Source organism: Watersipora subatra, chromosome 1 (assembly GCF_963576615.1).
Source record: "Watersipora subatra chromosome 1, tzWatSuba1.1, whole genome shotgun sequence".
Classification (NCBI taxonomy): domain Eukaryota; kingdom Metazoa; phylum Bryozoa; class Gymnolaemata; order Cheilostomatida; family Watersiporidae; genus Watersipora; species Watersipora subatra.
The window spans coordinates 31,096,997-31,122,045 of NC_088708.1; the positions used below are offsets into that span (position 1 = coordinate 31,096,997).

The 25,049-nt window shown below is 36.7% G+C and overlaps 2 protein-coding genes across 4 annotated transcripts in view; one reads left to right on the forward strand and one right to left on the reverse strand.

Moving 5' to 3' along the window:
* Positions 1 to 214: 214 nt before the first annotated feature.
* On the reverse strand, positions 215 to 13,158 carry LOC137385707 (eukaryotic translation initiation factor 3 subunit E-like). Of its 2 annotated transcripts, none has more exons than XM_068072239.1 (12): positions 13,015 to 13,158; positions 12,696 to 12,816; positions 12,423 to 12,583; positions 12,026 to 12,130; positions 10,829 to 10,954; positions 8,469 to 8,593; positions 8,146 to 8,263; positions 7,043 to 7,144; positions 6,031 to 6,140; positions 3,299 to 3,401; positions 2,931 to 3,065; positions 215 to 411 (listed from the first exon to the last, which is right to left on the reverse strand). In XM_068072239.1, the coding sequence occupies exons 1-12, from the start codon at positions 13,102 to 13,104 to the stop codon at positions 391 to 393; spliced, it is 1,317 nt and encodes a 438-aa protein (XP_067928340.1). In that variant the 5' UTR covers positions 13,105 to 13,158; the 3' UTR covers positions 215 to 390. The 2 variants fall into 2 exon arrangements, with proteins under 2 accessions (XP_067928340.1, XP_067928339.1); XM_068072238.1 differs by having other exon boundaries at positions 8,457 to 8,593.
* Positions 13,159 to 13,291: 133 nt separating this feature from the next.
* LOC137392251 (ceramide transfer protein-like) overlaps positions 13,292 to 25,049 on the forward strand; it is a 29,702-nt gene continuing 17,944 nt past the window's right edge. For both annotated transcript variants that reach the window (XM_068078919.1, XM_068078927.1), the window contains exons 1-6: positions 13,292 to 13,506; positions 15,646 to 15,972; positions 17,023 to 17,139; positions 18,337 to 18,441; positions 18,647 to 18,794; positions 22,526 to 22,648. In XM_068078919.1, the coding sequence (XP_067935020.1) occupies positions 15,694 to 15,972; positions 17,023 to 17,139; positions 18,337 to 18,441; positions 18,647 to 18,794; positions 22,526 to 22,648 (772 nt within the window). In that variant the 5' untranslated portion in view covers positions 13,292 to 13,506; positions 15,646 to 15,693. The remainder of the gene's footprint in view (positions 13,507 to 15,645; positions 15,973 to 17,022; positions 17,140 to 18,336; positions 18,442 to 18,646; positions 18,795 to 22,525; positions 22,649 to 25,049) is intronic.

The window sequence follows — 25,049 nt, forward strand, 5'->3', positions numbered from 1 at the left end:
AACACAAATCAACGAGTACAAACATTGCCGAGTCAGTGATGAATGCAACAAGCATTGAAGCCAGCACCAGCTAATTAAACAATTAAACAGTGTAACAATAAGCTACGACATTCAAAGCGTGTAATTTTACGCAGAGATTTAGCAAAACGCTTTAGGCAAATCTTGCCTAGATATTTTTCAAAGCAACAATTGAAAGCAAATAATGAAGCTAGAAGACAGGTATAAATATTTTTATTAATATTCCAAATACGACAGTAAACTCCATGTTACAAGCACACAGCGAGAAAGGTTCTTTACAAGTATGTGTATCAAATCAGGCGATGAATGGGTGATGGTCAGATGCCTCAAGTGCAAGCAGCAACGAGAACAGAGAGGTAGGAACTTCTATGACTAGAAGTCTTGGCCAGCCCACTACAAAAAATAAGTTCAATTGATATCAAGAGACCAGCTCCGGTCAATTCATAAAGGGTCTGGTCAACAACCAATTGCTGTGGTCAATTCATAAAGGGTCTGGTCAACAACCAATTGCTCCGGTCAATTCATAAAGGGTCTGGTCAACAACCAATCCCTCTGGTCAATTCATAAAGGGTCTGGTCAACAACCAATCCCTCTGGTCAATTCATAAAGTTCTCATACCTGAAACCAGTGAATGTTCATTGACCATGTTAACAATGTTAAAATACTAGTAAGCAGTTAGCACGAACCTGCTACTGTTACTCATATCAGGGCGGACAAAAATCACATTGATTATTCGTGTTGCATCATAAGAAATATTTATATATCGGGTCATGAATTGCACAAATTCGGACCAATGTTTTCAGATGTTTCTATCAATGCATTTGCACGCTCAGAAGATGTATTGTACTTCATAAAAGTGGTGATTCACTTGAAAAATAATTGCAAGAGTCTCCATACAATCAGAGAGGTCAGTAAAAAGCCACACTTGATAAAATCCAGTTGATTGTCGCATCAAAAACAAAGCAGGTTCACACACTGAACATCATGGCTAACCTATTCTAGTTGATTAAAATTGCTAATTTACAATCTCTATGACTCTTGATTGACATTATTTATATTTAAAGGTTTAGTTACAAATTTTTAAGATGTCGGTTGTTACGTTAAAATCCTATCTTTATTATAACAAACTGATATAAATGACCATAGTAGACATTATAGTTCACAATCGGTACCATAAGCTGTACATCATTCACAGCGCGTCAAATATTTAAATATTACTGTTTATTTATCAAAGGATTTTTTTATTTTCACCTTCATTAAGACTAGCCCAAGACAGATTCTTCTAATGGTAATGTATCAAGGAAAGGCCACCGCCATGGAGGTCAAACTAGATATTAATAAAAGTGTAGAGTAATTTATTCAGTATGTTCTTACACTGAAAATTTGAGTTACACTGTATCTTAGGAGCGAATCATTATCATAAGCCAAGGACCCCTGTACATGTTCTTACCAGGAAAGATGGGCATTGAAAACTAAGGACCCCTGTACATGATCTTACCAGGACAGATGGGCATTGCAAATTAAGGACCCCTGTACATGTTCTTACCAGGACAGATGGGCATTGCAAACTAAGGACCCCTGTACATGTTCTTACCAGGACAGATGGGCATTGCAAACTAAGGACCCCTGTACATGGTCTTACAAGGACAGATGGGCATTGCAAACTAAGGACCCCTGTACATGTTCTTACCAGGACAGATGGGCATTGGAAACTAAGGACCCCTGTACATGGTCTTACCAGGACAGATGGGCATTGCAAACTAAGGACCCCTGTACACGTTCTTACCAGGACAGATGGGCATTGCAAACTAAGGACCCCTGTACATGGTCTTACCAGGACAGATGAGCATTGCAAACTAAGGACCCCTGTACATGATCTTACCAGGACAGATGGGCATTGCAAACTAAGGACCCCTGTACATGTTCTTACCAGGACAGATGAGCATTGCAAACTAAGGACCCCTGTACATGTTCTTACCAGGACAGATGGGCATTGCAAACTAAGGACCCCTGTACATGTTCTTACCAGGACAGATGGGCATTGCAAACTAAGGACCCCTGTACATGATCTTACCAGGACAGATGGGCATTGCAAACTAAGGACCCCTGTACATGATCTTACCAGGACAGATGGGCATTGCAAACTAAGGACCCCTGTACATGATCTTACCAGGACAGATGGGCATTGGAAACTAAGGACCCCTGTACATGGTCTTACCAGGACAGATGGGCATTGCAAACTAAGGACCCCTGTACATGTTCTTACCAGGACAGATGGGCATTGGAAACTAAGGACCCCTGTACATGATCTTACCAGGACAGATGGGCATTGGAAACTAAGGACCCCTGTACATGATCTTACCAGGACAGATGGGCATTGGAAACTAAGGACCCCTGTACATGATCTTACAAGGACAGATGGGCCGAGGACACTTGTACATGTTCTTACCAGAAAAGATGGGCATTGCGAACTAATACTACAATGGCATAGTGTTGTTACTTTTACTATCTCCTTCATCAACCAGAAATCCAATATCGGGATCGTAGTTACAAATGAAAAATTACATTTGATTGTCTAAAAAACAGCTCTTAATGAAAGAACAATTATGCACCTTGCTTTTTCTATCTCACATGCACTGCTGGGTCACCTGTGACTTTCCTATTTTGAAGCGAAAGATGAGCAGCGGATCAAGAACAATTTAGAGAACAAATTGCCTAGCGTGAAAACTAGTATGTCCCCAAGCATTCCATGTCAAAAATGTAAGACTTATCACAAGCTGAATACATTATGACTCTCTCAACCTATTGGCAAGCACCGAGTTAAATACCCCTAGAGTCCGAGGTACCAACAAGCTAGAGTATGTTGACCACAAAGCATTCACATACTATCTCAGAAGATGTGTATTACTCACCCCATCTCTTTCTCTGGGGGCCAGTTTTTTTTCAAGATTGATTGCGAGCATCTGTGATCTGAAGGAAAGACCTTTTGTTTTCTCAATGACCTGTTGATAGACTGAGACAGCCTGCGTACCCATCACCACGTGACCCTGTGTACGAACAATCCCTAATCAAATGACCGCTCCAGGCCTCTGCTACAGTTTTATATCGGTAAACTATAGTAATCAAATTAAGAGATCAATGACGATATGCACCGACTAAACCAACAATACCCGGCGGCATTCCTAAAGCAAATCACACACTATAACAATGTGAAGTAAAAATAATAATATATAAAGCAATAAGAATGAGAAAAAGAAACAGCGGAATACGTAAAACCTACGAGTTGAGAGTCAATCTTGGCATCAAGCCTAGCGTTTCGTATCAGGTTTACTATCCATTTCTCAGCATCCTCTGGTGACATGTTAAGCTTATCAGCAAGCATGCTACAAGAACACCAATGGCAAATGAATGTTTGCAAACAGGAGAGGTAACTTCTTCATTCTGATCTGTTTTGACGGATAAGAGGAAGAGTGAACGCAGTCATATTGACATGAGGAAGATCAAGATTAACCTGCAGCTCAAAAAGTCAATGCATTATCAGTAACACGTAACAGTGCCAACTAGAGTTTCAATAATATTTTTGTGTAATTTCGACCAAATACTAGGTATTATCAATATTATCAAAGGTCATTTTAAAAAATGGACACAAAGATACAATATTTGCAAACTATTGGCCAAAAACAGCTGCAACACTATATGGTCAAATTAAACTTGCATTAAATTAGATAATCTAACTTAAAAATTGACTTCTGAGGATAACTAATTTTGAAAGATAACTTTGAAATTTGAAGTTTATTAAAGAGATGAGAAACGAAAGTCGATTGATTTCATCCTATAGCAATCTCTCAAGGACTAATGTGAAACATATAACTATGGTACAGGCTTTTGTGTAATCCGTTTTGACTTAGCTCCGTATGTATGACAGAGGGAAGTCATGAGGAGGTGAGCTAATCACTATCCTTTTACCTAAAGACCAAAAGGGTCTAACAGTACTCGGCACGTACCTCTAGTGATAATCTTATTTTTATTGTACCTTCTTCATTATCTCCTATATTTCTAAGCTTATTAAAAACCTGTTAAGGCGTGGTCACACGAGCACCGAACCGACGTAGGATCGGTTTGGTTTGGAGGCTGGTTCGGTTTGTGGCACATGTCACACGGCCACCGAAGTAACTTCGCTTCCTAGATACCATACGTATAGAGACATACCTGCCAACTCTCACGCATTGGGCGTGAGACTCACGCAATCACCCCAAAGAAAAAATGAAAATGCGTGAGATTTTTGCCCCAATTTCCACAATTTTATATATACTATCATTGATACATCAATTGCCCAAAACCAAATCTCACGCATTGCCCCTCTCTTGCGTTGGCAGGTCTGTATAGAGACAGGACACGGTTTCATTAGTAGTTTTTATGTATTTGAGTTAAATATTTCTATTGTAAACAAAAAACTTTGAGGAACAATTATAAATTATAATTACACAACAGATTTATCAGAAGATCGTTCAGCTGTTCAAAATAAATCACTCGATACAAAGATTTTGCCAACCCTTCCCATCAACATAATTATATTTTTTATTAACATATGAATGTTTTTCTATGCTGAGTACATAACAAACAAAAACAGTCTTTATCATAGTACTGTGGTTTTACATAAATAAATCAGTCAACGATACTTCATCAGGATGAATATGACACATTACTTATATTCTACACGAAAGAAAATCACAATTCTCTTACATTTATGCAAAACTTAAGTGCAACATCTTACATTTATGCAACACAATCATAAGTCCGGGTGAACCTTGTTGTAAATTGCTTCATGTGGTTTATTTAACGAAATAAAAGTATCGTCCCATTTCTTTTTTAACATTACTCACGCGAACGTAAGTAGAAATGTGACGCGTGCTCGCTAGAATTCTAGAATTTTAACCAGCCAATAAGAGCAAGGGTTTGGCACGAAATTTCGAGCAGGACCGAAAAGGTTCGTTTCGGCCAGAAATGTCCTCGGCCGAACTTTTTAGAGCTGAAAGCGACGTCGTTTTGCGTCATTTAGTTCGGTTCGACGCTCGTGTGACCACCCCTTTATGATGCATTATAAGCGATGGTCAACATAAGCTAATTTGTTTCCCATCCACTCATTGGCTAGTCTGCAACAATGACAACTGAAACTTATACATCTATATCTTGACAAAAATGTGGCCTCCTTACGCCACATCCGATCTTGCCTTGAGATTGTTTCGGTCTCCAAAACTGGAGTTTCGTTTTACTAACATTGCAATCATTGATAAAAATGAAACATGATTGTGTTGCTATATATTCTAAGTAAATGTAATTTTAAAATGCAGTCAGCTAATCTGTAAGTGACCAAATTTAGTTACTACTATATCCCCAATTGATTTTATGATGAATACTGGATGACTATTTGGTTAGAAACATGTGAAGTAAACACATCACCGATTGATGGAAAGCATATATAAAGACATGGCAAAACAAGCTCTACGGGTACCAAAATTTGGTAGAAAAATAATGGTGAGTGTACTAAAGTCATAGCCAAGCATAAGTTACAAGAAAGCCCTAGACTTTCTGGTGACAATGACTCAAGTGTCAAGGCACAAATATATTAACACTATATGCTCCAGTGACATACACACAGGAGATGGTATGCTCTATACACACAGTATCTGATGTTACTCTATACAGATAGTACCTGATGTTACTCTATACACAGAGTACCTGATGTTACTCTACAGTCTACACACTGAGTATCTGATGTTACTCTAGACACACAGTATCTGATGTTACTCTATACATACAGTATTTGATGTTACTCTATATACGCAGTATCTGATGTTACTCTATGCATACAGTATTTGATGTTACTCTATACATACAGTATTTGATGTTACTCTATACTCTATACACAGAGTACCTGATGTTAATCTAAGACACAGTATCTAATGTTACTCCATACACACAGTATCTGATGTTACTCTATACATATAGTACCTGATGCTGATGCATTGGTGAATCCTACAGAATGTCTCAAAAATGAAAAGCCTTGCATTCTCTATGAAGTCATCGAGGCAGGCAACAAGAAAGAAGTCATTAGAGAGAACCTGTATATATAGAAAGATATAAATAAACTGATAAACAGTGTGTCTCTTGATGTACTTAATTCACCACAGCAATTTATGTCGATTGATCAGTGAACTGCGTGGTGCAAAGTAAATTGAACGCAACTCATGACCGGGATCTCCACTCAATTTCAGAACAGCAACTGTGAGGCTGTTTATCTATACTAGTCATAGAAATGGCTGGAATGCCAACATGATGACCCTTGCATGCATACGTAAATATTAACCAACTATAAAAAGGAAGGCAAGTATTCGGTTATAAACAAAAAGATAGCTCAGTGGGAAATCCTAAAAGCAATCTTTTAAGGAGGTGCTGTTTGGGTTATAAAGCGGTTTTGTCAACAGCTGAATGCCATTTTTTTCAAAATCACAAAAAGATGTCTGATTGCTGACAACAATAAACAGAATAATAATGTCCGATTGCTGACAACAATAAACAGAATAATAATGTCTGATTGCTGACAACAATAAACAGAATAATGATGCCTGATGACTATGATAGAAAAGCATTGAGCCACAATGCCTAACCTAACAGTATGAATAGATCTATATCATGCACACAATTTACTTAAAACGTGATAGTGCCTCGAGTCAAGTAACATTTTCCTAATTAGTAGCTCGTAGATCTGGTAGTTGGTGAATCTCTGAGACTTCCTTGTAACAGTAGTATAGTGCAGTCTTACGTGAATACTACCCGAGAAAAATGCGCGACAAGCAAGGAATAATTGTAATTTTTCCAATCATTTTCTGAAAATGCTGCTTTACTGCCACTAGCCATTCATGCCACATTTAAATTCCACTGGTTTGCTCACTTTGCTGGCAATTTTAAGAATTTACGATTATTCACAATAGCAAAAGACAGGCTAAGAGATCCATGTACTTACTGTCTCACAATCGCGCAGCTGTTGCTGAGCTCTGTCAAAGTCAAAGTTGACATAAAGACACTCCAGAAATTCTGTGATAGGATCCCTGTATGTGTACGCCTCCTACAACGAACATATAAAGTAAATTACAGCCATAAATCTACATAGGAGCGTAATTCGTTCTAGGACTGAGCTCGTATGTCAATTTACTCGTGTTTCAAGGCAATATTTTTTATACAAAATAACTAAATACAAATTAATTCCGGTACCTTACCATGAAAAAACACGTAACAGGATATTATGATGGAAAAATGTGTTTCTAATAACTGTAATTCAGTACCTACGCTAACAAAGTAACAAATATACCTTTAAAGTTGTTAAAATCTGCAAAAAAATATAACATTACGATGTACACTACTGTAAGTTTTTACCTTCGAGACAGACGTAGAGGCTAACAACTGTCTGATAGAGACTTGATAGCAACACGTTCAGCACACTAAACTTTTGTGACGCTACGCAACATAAACTTTGAAATTTACAAGAATTTTACTCACTAAACACATACTTTAAGGCAAGTTTTAATTTTTTACTAAACTTACTTTAATTTTGTCATCCTAATTTTTTATTATTCGTTTCCGGTTTGATGACTTTTAGCCTCGCGTTACTATAACTTTTAGCCGACCTTTTAAATTTTTTTCAAACTGATCCAAGGAGGAAGACCGAGCGAAGCTGTTCTCGAAAACGGCCTCTAGCGTACTTGGCCATATAATGGCCATCAATAACCAGCTCATAAGTAAATATTATTCCTATCTCAAGGAAGAAACTTGCTTGAAATTCTACGCGTATCTCGATTGTCTCATATGTTGGAGCACTCGTATGTCAAGGTATGACTGTATAGCTATGCCACTCCACTTCATTCTTAGAAGGAAGATGGATGATCTAGCACACAAATGGCAGCAGCTCCGCTGGTTATAATGCTTGGAGAGAAGAATGGGAAACAAGTGGTGAAGAACTGATACTTATCGGCAAAAAATTATTTTGTGAAAAATGAAACTTCGATGAATGAAATTCGTGAAAAGATGTCCGCGATCAAATAAACAAAGCGCTGAGTATATGCAGATCACCTGCTGAATGACCTTGACCAAATCCTTGAGGACCGTTTTTCTGCGCTTGTTGATGATGACTGCAGTGGTGAGATAGCGTAGGATGTGTGGACAGTTTGTCTGAATTGTATTGAGATACCTAACAAAAACAACACAAAACTGAAGGGAAAAACATTCACACAAGAAGGTACATCAATTGTAATGAAAAAAAGACAAGATTGGTGTAGAAATCCCGTAGCCAAGTACTAATGTGTAACAGATATGAAAAACACTTGATTTTTGTGTGACCAAAATTACAAATGTTTTGCCATTGATAGAGTTAGTATACATACTTGTTATCATGCTTGCTGTCGACTAGAAACATGTCTATAATAAGATCGCCTCCCTTTGGGTGATTAAAAAAGACAAAAAGACTCCAGTGAATAAACCAGGTTCTCTGTTGGAGCGATTGCAAGTCTGAGCTGAAGGGCTAAAAAAAGAATTGCAGAAAAGTTTAAAATGAAAGAAATGAGTCATGAGTGAAAAGACAATTTATCCTCTGTAATTGTTTGACAGCAACTCCAGTGAGCCCCATGGAATTACATAATGAAATAACCCACACATTATTATTCTCTGAAATCAAATAATTGAAAGCAAAGTCTATTTTGAGGCCTCTTTAACCTTGTCGCAACCTCAGCACTACATATCACAAAGTGTACTAATCTTTGATGACAAACTAATCTTACAGCAAATATCAAAGGTTTTTAAATCAAACAGCAATGAGTTATTTTCTAATCGTCTAATCAAAGCTCAAAGCCTGGTTTTCCTACAAATCTCAAAGATGAAATGACCAGATATATTTTGCATTTTAATTTTTGGGTCGCTAATACAGAAGTGTTACAAATTGTTACGGGCAAATTGTACAGCCTACATGTATATAAATGGGTTAAAAGTTACGTATTGTAAAATGGCAGCAACTAGCCAGTACACAGGGCTTATATTGTAACCTCCAAACTAAATGATTTGAGGTTGTACACGTATGTTGTCGGAGGAAAGCGTGGTTTTTTTCACCAACTCATGTAAAACTATGGAGATAGAATTTGTCAACCATACTTTACACTAACTGATTTTAATACAATTATATAAATTATACAATATGCTTTAGGTTCATATTCTTTCAGAATGTATTGGCTACTATAATACATATTATTTACTATTAAAGTGCACCCTCAGCATAAAATTTTGACTTGTTCCAGAGTTGGTATCAAATGGTGAAAAAATCGTATGTATTGGTATAGAAACCATAGAAATTGTATAATGCAAACATCCCCTGGTAAAAATCCTCAAAATTTTATGTAAGTGCTGTACATATTAAACATTAGTAACAAAATAGTATATTAACCTTGATAACTATAGTTATTTACAGTAACTTTATTATATTTAGTGAATTTATTGGTTATGATCTGCATTAAAATGTAATGTTACAATGTGCTATGAGCAGCACTTCAAGACAGACGTATGTCTAAAAAAAACTTTGAATTCACTTCAAATAAGTTTAGCTTACTTAACACACACCCGCACACACTTAAAGCTAAGTTGTAGCTTGTATTTTTTTAACTATATTACTGATTTTCAACTATTTTTACTCAATTCAGTTTTTGTCTTCGCTTTCACTATAACCTTTAACGAACCTGTTTAAAACATTTTTCAACCTAAGCCGGCAAGTAAACCCAAACGATGCTGTTTTCGTAATAAAATGGATTTTTGTAAGTTAATGGAAGTTGTCTGACTACTAAACATTCTGTATGAAGGGATCGTAACTCCAACTTTGCTACTGGTTTTAAATGGAAAATATTCATGTTTTACACACAAAAATTGCTGAACTGAGAGAAATCAGACATCATGTACCTTTCAAGCGTTGTAAAAATATTTTCGGCGAACAGCATTTCGGTGTTTTTGTTATTTTACCGTATGTAATAAGTCCACCAGCTGCCAATTTTGAACTTGGGCAAAAATTTTGTTGAATTCGTATAGTGAAAGATTCGTATGGTGAGGTGAAAAAAATCTATCGGGGTAATCGACTAATCGTATCCTGAAAGTGCGCGGTATATGTTATTATAGTTTTGTGCTGGAGTTTTGCATTCAGACTCGACTCACAGATCTGAGAGAAAGAAACTTCCAACAGAGGTGGTTAAGTGATATTACACTAAATGCTATCCAAGGCAACTTGAATTATGTTCATATTAACAAAATAACATGTATGCATATTTTAATCAAATGAATAATGACATCAAGCGTATATCATGAAGCAATAACAAAACATGAAAAGCTAATCTCTAAATTTTCAACTCGTCCACTTAAAATGTTTTTCATTTGATGTGTGCCAGACATAAACGTGGAATAAAGTTTCATTTAAAAAAATGCAGGTTATGCTCATGTGATATCTTTTTCAATTTGGATGAATATGTATGTCTTGTTAATGACAAAAATATGAATAGAAACCGTGTCAACAATGATAACAGGAAAAGAATAAGCAACTTTTAAGTCTAACAGAATGCATGCATAATCAACTGCAAGCCTAACTCAGGTTAAGAAATTCAAATAGATCAATTATATATATTGAATATATTATCACAATGTTCACAATAAATATTGTGAACTTTTTGAACAGTGATAACACATTCTAATCCTTGACAGTTGCCTTTACATAAGATTTGAGTCCTACCGAGCTATCAATAATCTCTTTGAGCTTATTCAGATCCTCCAGAGCCGCATCCCAATTCTGCATGAGAATCTCAGCTGCTAGTTTCCCCCACAATGCATTATATGCTAGCTTGTCATCATTGGCTGCCTGCGGAAAAATATAAATATGCAAGAATGCAATTCATTAGTACAAATGATAAAATTATCCAACAATGAGATAATAATAACTACTGTTTTCTCGGTTACAGTGCGTTACCCTTACCCTTTTGCAGTGCGTTACCTGCACCTTTTTGCTTCCAGAGTGAAACACCCTTTTTGTTCTGCTGGCAGTTCAAACAGCAGAGGGTTATTTGCTTTCATTTCTTATTAGCGCAGACAAAGAAAATAAGTTTAAAACAAGTCAGGACTGCATAATAATAATAAATACAGTGTTTAATTCGTTCAACAGCTCAAAAATCTATTGATAATCGATCTGGTAATTGCGGATAGCATTTAAAATGCAATACGAAATACTTTATAAAAATAAATTATGAAACTAAATTATATGGAAACAAAGAAAGTGATAATGAATAAGAGGTGGTTATTGTCAGCTTTATGTTACAGACAGGCGAACTGAAGTGCAGTCTTAGAAATAGAGGAGACAGAAGGTGCTTAGGTAGAGGCCACAATAGTAATATGGAGCTGGACACACTTAGAAATGAAATCTTTTAATTCTAAGCTTGTATATAACTCAGTTTTGATATTTTTCATTGCTACTAACACTCGCACTGGTCTTCATGATTTGAAAACTAAAAAGAAAGGTAAGAGACGCTGTTTAACATTAGTCAAGCAACACAATTCATACACACACACATCCAAATATTACATTGTATGGTGATCTAATAATAAGTTGAGTGTTTCCACTTAGTTTTTTGACAATAAATACATTAAAGGAATTTTCAAAGTGCCAAACTAGAGGCTTTAGTGATGAAAGCTTGGAATTTTGAAGTCTCGTTGAAAATCACAAAAACCGCTATCATTAATATAAACTATCTTTGTTGCGATTGATTTAAGAAAACTTTGAGAGTTAAAAAAGCTGACCCTCAAAAGCAATTTATTCGTCAATACCTTTATTTATCACCACAGAGATCAGTAGTTTTTTTAATTTTTCTTATTAAAATCAGACTGATGCCAATTTAACAAATACTATCAGACAAGCGAGGAAAAGGGAGGCACATACCACAACTCTAACAAAGTAGAGATATTCTGCAGCTCCTGTGTAGTTGCCACACTCGTACTGGAACTTGGCATATTGATACAATGTCTGCAAGCTTTCTGTCGTAAACTACAATTGACAAATTGCTAAAGGAGTTAGGTTGGAGCATTGTGAATACTGTTCAAGTAAAACAACCATGAACCTAAGTCTTTCTGCGTGTATCTTTTATTAATATTATTTCTCGACCGACTAAAAGAAATTCAAAAAGTTCAGTGATCATTAGTATAAACCGAAATTTGGAACATAAACCAGTTTGGATGGTGATTTGAGCTGATAAAACCATAATAACAGACCAAATATAATAGCCATTTTCATCCGCATAAAAAACTAACAAGGTGCAAGTATAGCTACTGGTTCGCACATTGTGCTCTTTGGAGAGAGTATCAAACAACTGCCGACCATCCTTTGACTGCTGTATGAGTTCTACTACTTCTGGCAGCTCCATTATCTTTACAATTGGCTCCGTCATGTCTTCTCTCATCCTCAGCTCTTGTACGACTTCTCGACGCTTGTTAGTGAAAACTACATAGAGACAACAGTACAGCTTGACAAAGGTTTAAATATTTTAAGTTTCAAACAGACATTTATAACGAAAAAAACTTGCACAAGCTTTTTGTGAACTAAGAGGCATTACATTCTGGCGCTTCATCCGTGTCTGGATGGAGTCTCATATATACTTCTTTGGCAAAGTCAACCATGTTAGTATTACTGAGCAGATCAATCTTTCCTTGCATGATGTCCTCTGGGGCATAAATCTGCAATTATTAAGTTACCATGCCATTAGAAGTCACCTGTCGCTGAACTTAAGGGCGAAACAATGAATTAATGTTTCTTAAGAAAAAAAAACGGAACGAGTGTCAGGTAAAGAAAACAAAAACATATACCTACTGCACGACCTCCTCTAAGTTTAACTTTCCAAGGCTTATTAACATTTACAGTAAGTATAACCTTACATCTTTTTCAGACAGGAACTCCAACAATGGAAAGACTAAATGTCGATCCAAATACTGTCCCATTGTGGAAGTCAAATCCCATTCAGCCATGTTGCTCGCCGTTGCTCGCTCGTGTCAGCGGTTAAATGTCAAGGTCATCCCTTTTTGACGAATTAAATGTCTAAGGTTAACGGCAACCCTTTGCGCAGTAATCAACATAAAAGACGGTCGGTATTCGATTCAAGCTATGATCACATCTGTTCTAACGCAGGCTACACTGTTGACCTTAATCGTTAGTTAATTTTGTAGAAGCCGAGTTTCTTCTCACTTCAGGCTTATCAGGAAGGAACACTTCAATTAAATTTATGTAGCAGCACATATTAAGTTGATTATGCTTTTTTTATAACATTTGCTACTGCAGATTCAACGACTCTTAATATTCAACGTAAAGTTTTCCCATTCCAGCATTTGAGTTTGTCATGCGATTGAGTGCGAAGAGCTATTGAATGAACGGTAAGTTCATACATAACTTTTCTATTTCATGTTTCGTTAATACATGTATTTGACTGTTTTCGGGCATTGCAAAAACTTCGTTATATAAATATTTTTTAATGATGATAACGGTATGATTATTTCGCCCACGATCAAGTCACGTACAAAATTCTTGCGAATCACCGTGTTTTAATTACTTGCTGAGCTGTGTCCACTTTCACTACTAATGCTGTAACACGCTCTTTTACCATTGTTAGATTAGTATTTGTGTTTCAAGCTCGATGTACGTAGCATAAGTTAATAGAATAGATGTTAGGCGCGTCATCCTATTGTTAAGTCGATTTGCTTTTGACTCTGACAGCGAGATCGTGATAACCAATCCTAATCGTGTTCTTGTTATGGTTATTTGCAGTTAATGCTTTTTAAGTCGCAGGCAGCATATCTGAGTTGTGTTGTTTGAGTCACTTTAAATCACACAACAATGTCTTAATTACATAGAACCAGTAGTGTCTTTGATGGACATATCATTTATACGCCAACAACTTCTTTATGTTAATATTTAAAGCATTTCAAAGTTGAGGCATATTTCAAGCTCCCGCATTAAAAAAATGTTTGTATAAACTAGAAGATTTTGCGACATACAACAAATTGATCTCACGCGCTATGATTTGCATACTTTGTAAGTCACTAGTACATAGGCCTACATCATAAGTGCCACATTTAAACTGTACTATTAATAATACATACTTTTGGTGTTGTGTAAAACATGGGTAACTGATAATATGCTACATAGCTTAATTTGTCATGAAGTATATATAAGAATTTTCTACAATGAACTTTCAGTACATACTGGAGGCGAGGTTCAAATGCTGGGAAAAAGTTAACTCATGTTGATGTTAATTTAAACGCTTTGCTAGTTGCTATCAGATTAGTCTGTTAGACTATTAAGTTGTTTGCTTTTGTTATAGCTACTTTATTAGTTCAAAGGAGAAGTGACAGTGTGTAATCCTGCCCTTTTGGCCATATCGGTTACAGGATAGACAACTCCATTCAAATAGGGAGTATTTGTTTTGTAAAATAATTTTTTGTTTAATACAAAAATTTTCCGATGTTGCTAACAAACAAATATTTTTTGCTATATCACTCATGCTTAGAGCATGGCTATGCCGAATACTTTTACTCATTTGATAAATGGAAGCATGGCATTGCATCACCGATATTTTATTCAAAGGTTTTTAATATTATGATTCAAGTTAATCAAGTGCTAGAAAAAGATTTTACATTTGATATAATAGCAGGGAGCTTTGTTATTCATTGTTAATTCCTATAACTGTTCTGCCGAGTAATTTAAGTTTATTGCATGCCGGTTTTTATCCATACGAGTAATATTATAGTATATTGTAGTATAGTAATGTTATATTGTAATATAGTAATATTATTTTGTAATATAGTAATATTATATTGTAATATAGTAATATTATTTTGTAATATTATTTTGTAATATAGTAATATTATTTTTTAATATAATAATGTTATATTGTAATATAGTAATATTATATTGTAATATAGTAATATTATATTGTAATATAGTAATATTATATTGTAATATAGTAATGTTATATTGTAATATAGTAATGTTATATTGTAATATAGTAATGTTATATAGTAATATTATTTTGTAATATAGTAATGTTATATTGTAATATAGTAATATTATATTGTAATATAGTAATATTATTTTGTAATATAGTAATATTATATTGTAATATAGTAATATTATTTTGTAATATAGTAATGTTATATTGTAATATAGTAATATTATTTTGTAATATAGTAATATTATATTGTAATATAGTAATGTTTATGATCAACTCAAGAATACTATTCAAGAGGAGTAGCCATCACTTCATCATGGCAGTATTAAGATGTTGTTAGCCAATTGTAGTAGATAGATAACGTGCAGAACTTTGGCAATATATGCTACTCTTATCTGCCTATCTGGTGTTGTATCTCGGCTCTCATAAGTGTATACAAGCCAAAATGGCTAATCTTTAAGTTACTGGTAGTTACTGGTGGTGGGAAAATGCATTTTGCATAGTTCATCTCTAGGTTACTATGTTGGTTTTGTTTTGTTAAACATTTTTGGCTCCCACTTTTCAGCAACCTTCTCAGACGACACCTTACTCTTCATTCCTGGAATTAGTAATTATGGCTAGCAAATCAAAGTTGGAGTCTCGTGAAGTGCCTGATGTTATCTGTGAGAAAAATAGCTTAACAGATACAGACGAGACAGATGAAGATGATGACTCCGTAGAGGATGGGCTGCCACAGCTTACTGGAACCCTCCACAAGTGGACCAACTATTTGCATGGCTGGCAAGAGCGTTACTTTGTGCTTAAGGAAGGAACACTTACATATTTTAAATCACAGACTGATCGTTCATTTGGTTGTCGAGGAGCCGTCAGCTTGGCTCGAGCAATCATTACAGTGAGTATGGTTTTTGACTGCTGCTTATTAAGGGGTTCCGTCGATTATTCAACACACACATTTTGTTTCTGACAACGACTCATTATAGAGTATGGGCGGATGTTGAAGATTCTGATGACTAAATCATTTTAAAAAGAAAACATGACTTTTACTGATTTAAGTAAATGGCTACGCGGTACAATTAAGAGTGCACAACTTATACTTGAGATGGTGAAATACGCAGTCTTCAAGCCAGCTAGTGGACTCTGCATTCTATAAGGAATCTTTTTCGCATTTCATCTTCATTTACTAGTTTCCATACAGCGATGGTGTAGCGACACCTGAGTGCACCAGCGCAGCAGCGCTATGCTGGGATGACCAGCAGATTATGCTTCTATGGGGAGCTATAGTGGAATGATGGTTGCGGTACACCTTGTGACAAGGTCCTTTAAGCATACATAGGTGCGACTCTGTTAGTCACATCGCACAGGTATTTCGCTTTCAAACAGCGAAACTGAATCATGACAGAATTAAAGCGACGCAGCCATTACCAGGATGGCATAGCAATGCCATATAGCGGTGTGTCACTACAATATAGCTCTATGGAAACTTACTATTTATGTACAACAGGTAGTTGCTATTTCTAATTCAGTTTTTGTAAATGTGCTTTAAAATTTATTTTATGAGAATTCATATAATGAAATAGTTTACAACTTGAATAAACAAGTAATAAACAAGTGAAATATACAGATATTGTGACAGCTAGACATTTAGTTATGAAAGTTCACTTCAACTTTAAACAAGCAAACATACAGCTGCATAGATAATTACTAATGTCAACAATGCTTTGCTAAGTGGTTGTCTATCACATGAGTAGGTATAAACGGTGTGATATTCCCATTTTGTTTTGCTTTATTATATCTACTTATTCCGCTGTGCTGTAACATGTTTTGTATGTTATTGCTGTTGGATGTTTTTACTTGTACGTGATGATACATCGGCCTACTCTCTGATGAGGTGCAGCTGTTCCCAATTTATTTTCTCATAAGAAAGATTTGCTTGATTTTCTAGTGCCATCCTGTGGATGAGTGCAGATTTGACATCACGGTAAACGAGAATCTCTGGTATCTGCGAGCTGATTCCGCAGAGGACAGAGTCCGGTGGTTCAACAATATAGACCTACATAGAGTAAGTCTGCTTCTGATCTGTATTTCCTCGTGTTGATATGAGTATGCTACATACTCTAGGGCCATGCCTGAGGGGAACATGTGATAACAACTCTGCGCGGGCTCTTTGCATACGCAGACATACTCAGCCATGAAATTCTGAATCATGCGCTATCTGATTCATTGTTATTGACTAATTCCCTCACAAATCTATTGATCGCAAATCTATTGATCGTTTAAAATTGAGGTGCCATTATCTTGGGTTGGTGAGCGAGCGTGGGCGTAGAGATATTCTTGAATACATAAATGGCAAAAGACATTCTGGTGAATTTTTTTATGATGCTGCATGCTTTTTGCTGGTTGATTTTGCTAACAAATTTGACTTACTTTTCACATATTAGCAGGCACAAGGTCAAACAACGTTCAGTCACTTTAATTATTCTGTCGAGAATCCACACAATGTATAAGACTCATTCATATACGAACATTTTGCTTGGCCCAGGTTGACACATGTGCCAGTTATAGACGGCTTGCTCGCTTTTACATGCAGGCCTGTGGATGTAGCTTAAGGCTGGTCTACACTATATCTCCATATATCGGAGTTATCTTCTCAGCAATGGTTCGTCGACTGCGCGTGCCATAACCAATGGCATCGGCGAGGCAGCGATGATACGTTGGGAAAGTTTGCAGCTATCAAACTTTCCTGATAGTTCGTCGAGCATCCACGACAGCCTGTACAAGGTGCACCACTTAGCGATGATGATTGCCCGTCATGGATTGCTCGATCCATATTTTTTTCATGACAGTTTCTGCGGGACTAGTATTTCATCGTTTCTATGATCGCATCTACGATCACCGAAGTATTGTTTGATTAACACCGGCATACGGCCTTATGGTGTGAACCAGCCTTTTGAGCTGAGGAATTACCTAACGAGATCGATGGTTCAATATAATAGTTAAAGTATGTCACTAACTTTTCTGAGCATAGGTCTGTCTGAAGTTCATACTTTTCTAGCGGCTCGAATTTGATCTTTTGTTGTTTGATGCATTCTTTTATTAGATTGTGATTGGTCAATTAATTCTTGCATCACTTGTATTGCTGCATTGTTCACATATCAGTTGTATTGTTGCATTGTTCACATACTGGTTGTATTGCTGCACTACATCATTGCATAGTTCAAATGATGCAATTGGGCATTTATTGGTCATTGTATTGTAGCAAGCAGAGTCGGGGTATGGCAGCATGAACAGTTTAAGAAGACAAGGATCTCTCATCTCCATCACCTCTGCTAACAGCATTTCTACCTCGACGTCTTCCTTTAAGGTTGGCTATTTGACAGCGCTTAAACCAAGCTTTTGTATTCTCATATTTCCCTGCCTAACATTTCGAGTTTCCCTCGGTCCTTTTGCTCTCTTGTTGCCCTGTCTGTCTGCCATTTCGGCCACTGTAAATCCGTGTATCCAAATCTCAGTTCTCAAACCTAACCTATGGGATGGGATGTTAGCAAAATGTCTGTGGCTGATTTTAGAGGGGGCGGGGCCTGCCTGAAAAGCTGGCAGAAATGGAAACATTTCGGGACATACTGTGCAGGCAAGTGGACACCCTACAGGGCTACTTTGATGCATGTACTCAGGCTCTCTCTGTACTGAACAAAAACTCTACAAGTGTACATGACCGTAAGTCACTATAAGTGCTTATTTGCCGTCATTTACAATTTGTTATGGTTTCTTTTGTAAGATACTCGAAATGACCATTTCTTATTTCCGAAGCACACGTTGTATAAAGCTGGTAGTTAAGTGGCGATGCACTACCCTGTCTTTTGTCTCTGGTGTCATTAACTTCCTTCTATAATCTAGGCCTTGCTGGTTTCAACTATCTCTGTCAGTATCATCATACATCCATACAGACAGGAAGTCCACGTAAAGGAATGAATTCAAGCAACACCCACTGGGTCTGAATGGCCTGAATAGGTGAAGCTTTAACAAGTGCTCCACCTTCTATACCTGTCATATCTACATCTATTATCTCTCATGTGATTGCTCACCAACACACAAAAGTCAATGGTCGCGTGTACTCAAAATTAGATAGCACGCATTCTGCCCATGCTCTCCTATTTCAAGCCATATCTGTCTGACTCATGACCCCATTCTAAATTGTTTGACCTTTGTCACTTGGTCACCCTGACGCATCGCAGAACTTGACCACTTGGTCACACTCGCAGATAGTAGAGTTTTTCAATGTATGTACAGGTGCCTTTTGGGCGGTGAGTAGCTGTTTGTAATCAGTTTAAGATTAGTGAGTTCGGTAGAGGTTGTATGCATTGGCTCTCCTTGGCCCCTCTTCTGCCCCTCTTCTGCAAGAGTACCATTCAGAATAGATTTGATCTTACTATTGCCTGCATTGCCATGAAACCTGTTCGGTGCCATAAGTTCACATGTATGCATAGACAATTGGTTTTTCTCGAAACCTGTCAACCAAATAATCGGTTGTTATATATTGGTCTGTTGGATTGGTGAACTAGTTTGCACGCTTGAGTACGCTCGAGTGCGTCTCAGACTAAGTCGTAGTAACATCTATTGACATTTGATGAATTCTAGATTGTTCTACAGCAGTCAAGGATGAACAACATGTAATTAAATTTTACAGCGAAGCTGGTTTGTAGATCAGAGGTCTTTGGACAGACTGATTACTTGATTGGTTTTAACCACAAGCGTTAGTCTGACTCACAAACCTATGTAATCGTCTGCAGTAATAAGAGTCACCACAAGGAAGTTCCCCGCTAACACCTTTACTTCCTTTACTACTAAAGGTCTTGTTTCTTTTGTAAAAAGTTCACTGAACTAACAGTTAATATTGGCGCTAAGACTGGTATAACATACACTGTATTAGGTAGATTCCGGACTCGTTCTGCAAGTGTGTCAGCGCGTGCATGCTTTACGTGTGTTCATGTCTGCACACTCGTGTATGGCGTGCATGTGTTCATGTCTGCACACTCGTGTATGGCGTGCGTGTGTTCATGTCTGCACACTCGTGTATGGCGTGCGTGTGTTCATGTCTGCACACTCGTGTATGACGTTCGTGTGTTCATGTCTGCACACTCGTGTATGGCGTGCGTGTGTTCATGTCTGCACACTCGTGTATGGCGTGCGTGTGTTCATGTCTGCACACTCGTGTATGGCGTGCGTGTGTTCATGTCTGCACACTCGTGTATGGCGTGCGTGTGTTCATGTCTGCACACTCGTGTATGCGCATGTAATTTTGAACTTTCTACATTCTCCTACTTTCTACGTTGCCTTTTCATTTGTATTAAGGGCACTACCCAATTGCAGTCAGTGACACTAGTTTTAGTCGATGTGTTTCTTATGACATGTTGTGTTTTTTCACATGCACTACTGAATGATAAGCTTTAATATTGTTAAATGCCAACGTGATAGTTCACCGTTTGCTCTTCCATGGCATGCTTAAACTATTCCTACCATGAACAATCAAATGCGTAGAGCTACTGACAAGTATAGCTCAGCTAAAGTTGTTGAAAGTCTACACTGATAATGAATACGCGCACGCACGCGCACACACACATATAATATATATATTATATAAATAATATAATACATGTATATATGTAGCATGAGTATATATATATATATACTCATGCTACAGACAGTACTGTTTCAGTTTTTGAAGAATTATCAGTGTAGCTCAGAGCAAGCAAGGGAGACAAATCCCATTGCCAATCAGAGGTGACTTTCTGTCATGAAACAACTAAGTTGCCTCACAGACTTTAAAAAAAGTCAATGTGCTGGCACCAGAGTGCTCAAATCACAAATGTGATGAGCTTTGCGCTGAGGCTAGTAGTGTCGCACCTTTCACAGAGTGCTCAACCAAACCGAATATATATATATATACATATATATATATATATATATATATATATATATATATATATATACATGTATATATATGTAGGTATATATAGAGTATATATATATAGGGTATATACAGCAAATATATAGTATTACCATTAACAGTACAATTGACTAGCTGTCTTAACAGCTGCATCCTTTCTTGTATATTTTATGCTGGTATGTAGATGAATGCAAATAAATGACTCTGATTCTGTCGTATAATATCACACAACCAAAGACTGCAAACACCAAGCTAACCCTAATTTCAAGGTCTCTGGCTATTTGATTTACAGTATTCGATAGTATTATAATTTATCATTCTTCTGGATATATATGTTAAGATGTAGTATTATTGTAATGTACATGTGTGCCAGCGACCTAGTTTAAATAGAGCTACCTGCATAGTGGTTTTCACCGAGTGCAGACCCATTGAGATCGCTTTACAGCAGAAAAATTAACAGCAAAATATTTGCCCTTATTATTACTCTGTACCCTGGCAGTCTGTTGCGTCACAAGAGATCGTCTGGTGTAATAAGTAACTGCACAATTATTCCAAAATGTGGCAAGGTAACCGTCTTGCCACTGGCTACTATGCCGAAAATCACGAGTTCGAATTCGATTGAAAGCAATCTTTTTCTCAACCTTCAGCTGTAGCTCCGGATGGATGGACACGACTCCTACTATAGCAGAGTTAGCGAAGGACACGACTCCTACTATAGCAGAGTTAGTGAGGGACACGACTCCTACTATAGCAGAGATTTAGCGGAGGACAAGACTCTTTCTATAGCAGAGTTAGCGAAGGACGAGACTTCTACTAGAGCAGAGTTAGTGAAGGACACGACTCCTACTAGAGCAGAGTTAGTGAAGAACACGACTCCTACTAAAGCAGAGTTAGTGAAGGACACGACTCCTACTAGAGCAGAGTTAGCGAAGGACACGACTCCTACTATAGCAGAGTTAGTGAAGGACACGACTCCTACTATAGCAGAGTTAGCGAAGGACACGACTCCTACTATAGCAGAGTTAGCGAAGGACACGACTCCTACTAGAGCAGAGTTAGTGAAGGACACGACTCCTACTAGAGCAGAGTTAGTGAAGGACACGACTCCTACTAAAGCAGAGTTAGTGAAGGACACCACTCCTACTAGAGCAGAGTTAGCGAAGGACACGACTCCTACTAGAGCAGAGTTAGTGAAGGACACGACTCCTACTATAGCAGAGTTAGTGAAGGACACGACTCCTACTATAGCAGAGTTAGTGAAGGACACGACTCCTACTATAGCAGAGTTAGTGAAGGACACGACTACTACTAGAGCAGAGTTAGTGAAGGAGCAGAGGCCACATAAATTTAATGTTTTTGCCATGACCACCTTGAGCAACTGTCACAAGTTGTCAACACGCTGTCACAAGTTTGACTGAAGCTGCTGATTGTGCATGTTTATTAGTATAAATGTGTTAGTTTCATTAATATGGGATATGCATAACCTTGTTGTTGCTTGCAGTGGACCATGGGGACATTGATGACAATATATCGGTTGACAGTATTGGTTCTCCAACATCTAATATTAAAGATTCCAATTTATTCACCACATCTGCTAATGACGATGGAGTGAATGCTGATCTTGGTAAGTGGCATACCGTAGTAATCACTATAGCTGCCACATTCGCTAAGTTTTCATTATGTGGTACAATTTAAGATTTGGTTATGCGATACTGCGTCGATGAATGCATCGACTTTTCATGCATAAATTCGGGACACACCAGTTCAAGTGTCAAGATTCATAAGAGAACAGTCTATTTTGATATTAGTGATATATTTATATTAGTGATATATTTATATTAGTGATATACAGTCAAACATGGATAACTCGTCCACGGATAGCTCGAACACATGGTTAATTCGAACATTTCCTTTGGTCCGTTCCCACGTAATGATAAATTGCTATAGATAACTCGAACTCAACACTGTTAATTCAAACTGTTTTTTTGCCCAACGGCTACCGAAACGGTTGTTATCGCTTTAGAAAATCACTTTATTCAAAGCCATAGAGGTAAACTTCATCTTTTCGTAATTCATAAGCGTCGTTATTACCACCATCGGCAAAATATTTTTGTCAACGACTTTTCTAAAAGTTTGGTGAAATTTGATTTATACTGCGATACGATGAATAGCACGGGCTAGCCGGGTCACGCTCGCAAGGATTTTCGCCACGCACATACAAAACAAAAATCGCATGTTATTTTGTATGTGCGTGGCGAAAATTCTTGAGTGCGTGACCCGGCTAGCCCGTGATGAATAGTTTTCCGACGCGACGTTGATTCCGTGTTGAATCAACGTCGGAATGTTGAATGTTTAAAACGTCTTAAAAATTTTTGTAATTAAACGTATACGTTGTCTGAGCTACAAAAAACTATTCATCGTTTGACCTAAACACAGAATACGTGTGTACATTCAATAAGTATCTATTAAACAAGCGTGAGTGATATAGAATGTACCGTAAAACCTCGTAAAACTTCTAATTGAACTGCCTCGGAGTGTTGCTCTTAACGAATCCCAGGTAAAGTAAGGTAATCTGCATAAACTTCAAGAAAAAACGACAAAATTGATCGTGGGTAAAACTTCAAAAGAAAAAAATGTCTTTTCTTTTGAGCATTTCAACAACGATCAAGTTTTGCCAATGTCAATCTGAAAAACGTCCTGGCAATAACATCACCTCAAACAACAAACCAATCTCAAGTGATAGAAAAATCTCTATACTTTTTCATGAAAACGTTTTAAACTTTACATTAGAAGCATTTAATTTGAAACAAGCCATTTGTGCTTTTGATTTATATTATAGTTTGTATATGTACATGTATTTACTAATAAGTAAGTAAATATATGGACTTGTGACAGTGCTCTGATAACTTGAACGCTCTGATAATTCGAACACTTTTGCTCGGTCCCTTGAAGTTCGAGTTATCCATGTTTGACTGTATTTATATTAGTGATATATTTATATTAGTGATATATTTATATTAGTGATATATTTATATTAGTGATATATTTATATTAGTGATATATTTATATTAGTGATATATTTATATTAGTGATATATTTATATTAGTGATATATTTATATTAGTGATATATTTATATTAGTGATATATTTATATTAGTGATATATTTATATTAGTGATATATTTATATTAGTGATATATTTATATTAGTGATATATTTATATTAGTGATATATTTATATTAGTGATATATTTATATTAGTGATATATTTATATTAATGATATATTTATATTAGTGATATATTTATATTAGTGATATATTTATATTAGTGATATATTTATATTAGTGATATATTTATATTAGTGATATATTTATATTAGTGATAGGGGTAACGGGGGCACTTTGGGCCGTTTTTGACATGTGATGCTGCGGAGTCAGCCGTAGATCGCGGATAGCTACCATATTTTACACTGTGGGAAATTGATGTGTTTGCTACATTCTATCAATGTTTGGTTGGTTTAGTTGCTCAATTTTTTTGTAAAAGTGTATATCAAAAAGCTGTATGTGAGTGGCCCAAAGTGCCCCGGGGCTGGGGCAGTTTGGACCGGGTGTCGGGGCACTTTGGCCACATTGTAATCTTTGATGCTTTTCCCATGATTTTATTTAAACTGAAATGAAAACCAAAACTTGAAGTTCAGCAGCAATAGACTTTATATTATGTAAGATGCAATGCGTATTAATTAGGGCTATTAGATACTGTTGACCGCTATTTAGTATACAAAAATAATGTTTAAAAACACTCCGATAGATCTATCGGAAAACTCAGGCTTTTCCGAAGTTCTTTTTGTTCCGCCAGTGACGGCAGGAGAAAACAATAGTAATACAATGTCTTTGATGTCTACAATAGATCGAACTTTAGTGTCAGGCTTTAGAAACTGACCGCCCCATACATAAACAACAAAATTTACTTCTACATCATTTGCCGATTTAGCTGTTACCATTGCAACATAGTTTTTCTTTGACTTGG

Coding starts and splice junctions, on each gene's coding strand:
- LOC137385707 (XM_068072238.1), bottom strand. CDS start 13,104: ATGGCTGAATGGGATTTGACTTCCACAATGGGACAGTATTTGGATCGA. Junction 12,817..13,014: donor AGTTCCTGTCTGAAAAAGAT/GTAAGGTTATAC, acceptor TAATAATTGCAG/ATTTATGCCCCAGAGGACAT. Junction 412..2,930: donor CCCCCAGAGAAAGAGATGGG/GTGAGTAATACA, acceptor TATTTTTTGTAG/TGGGCTGGCCAAGACTTCTA.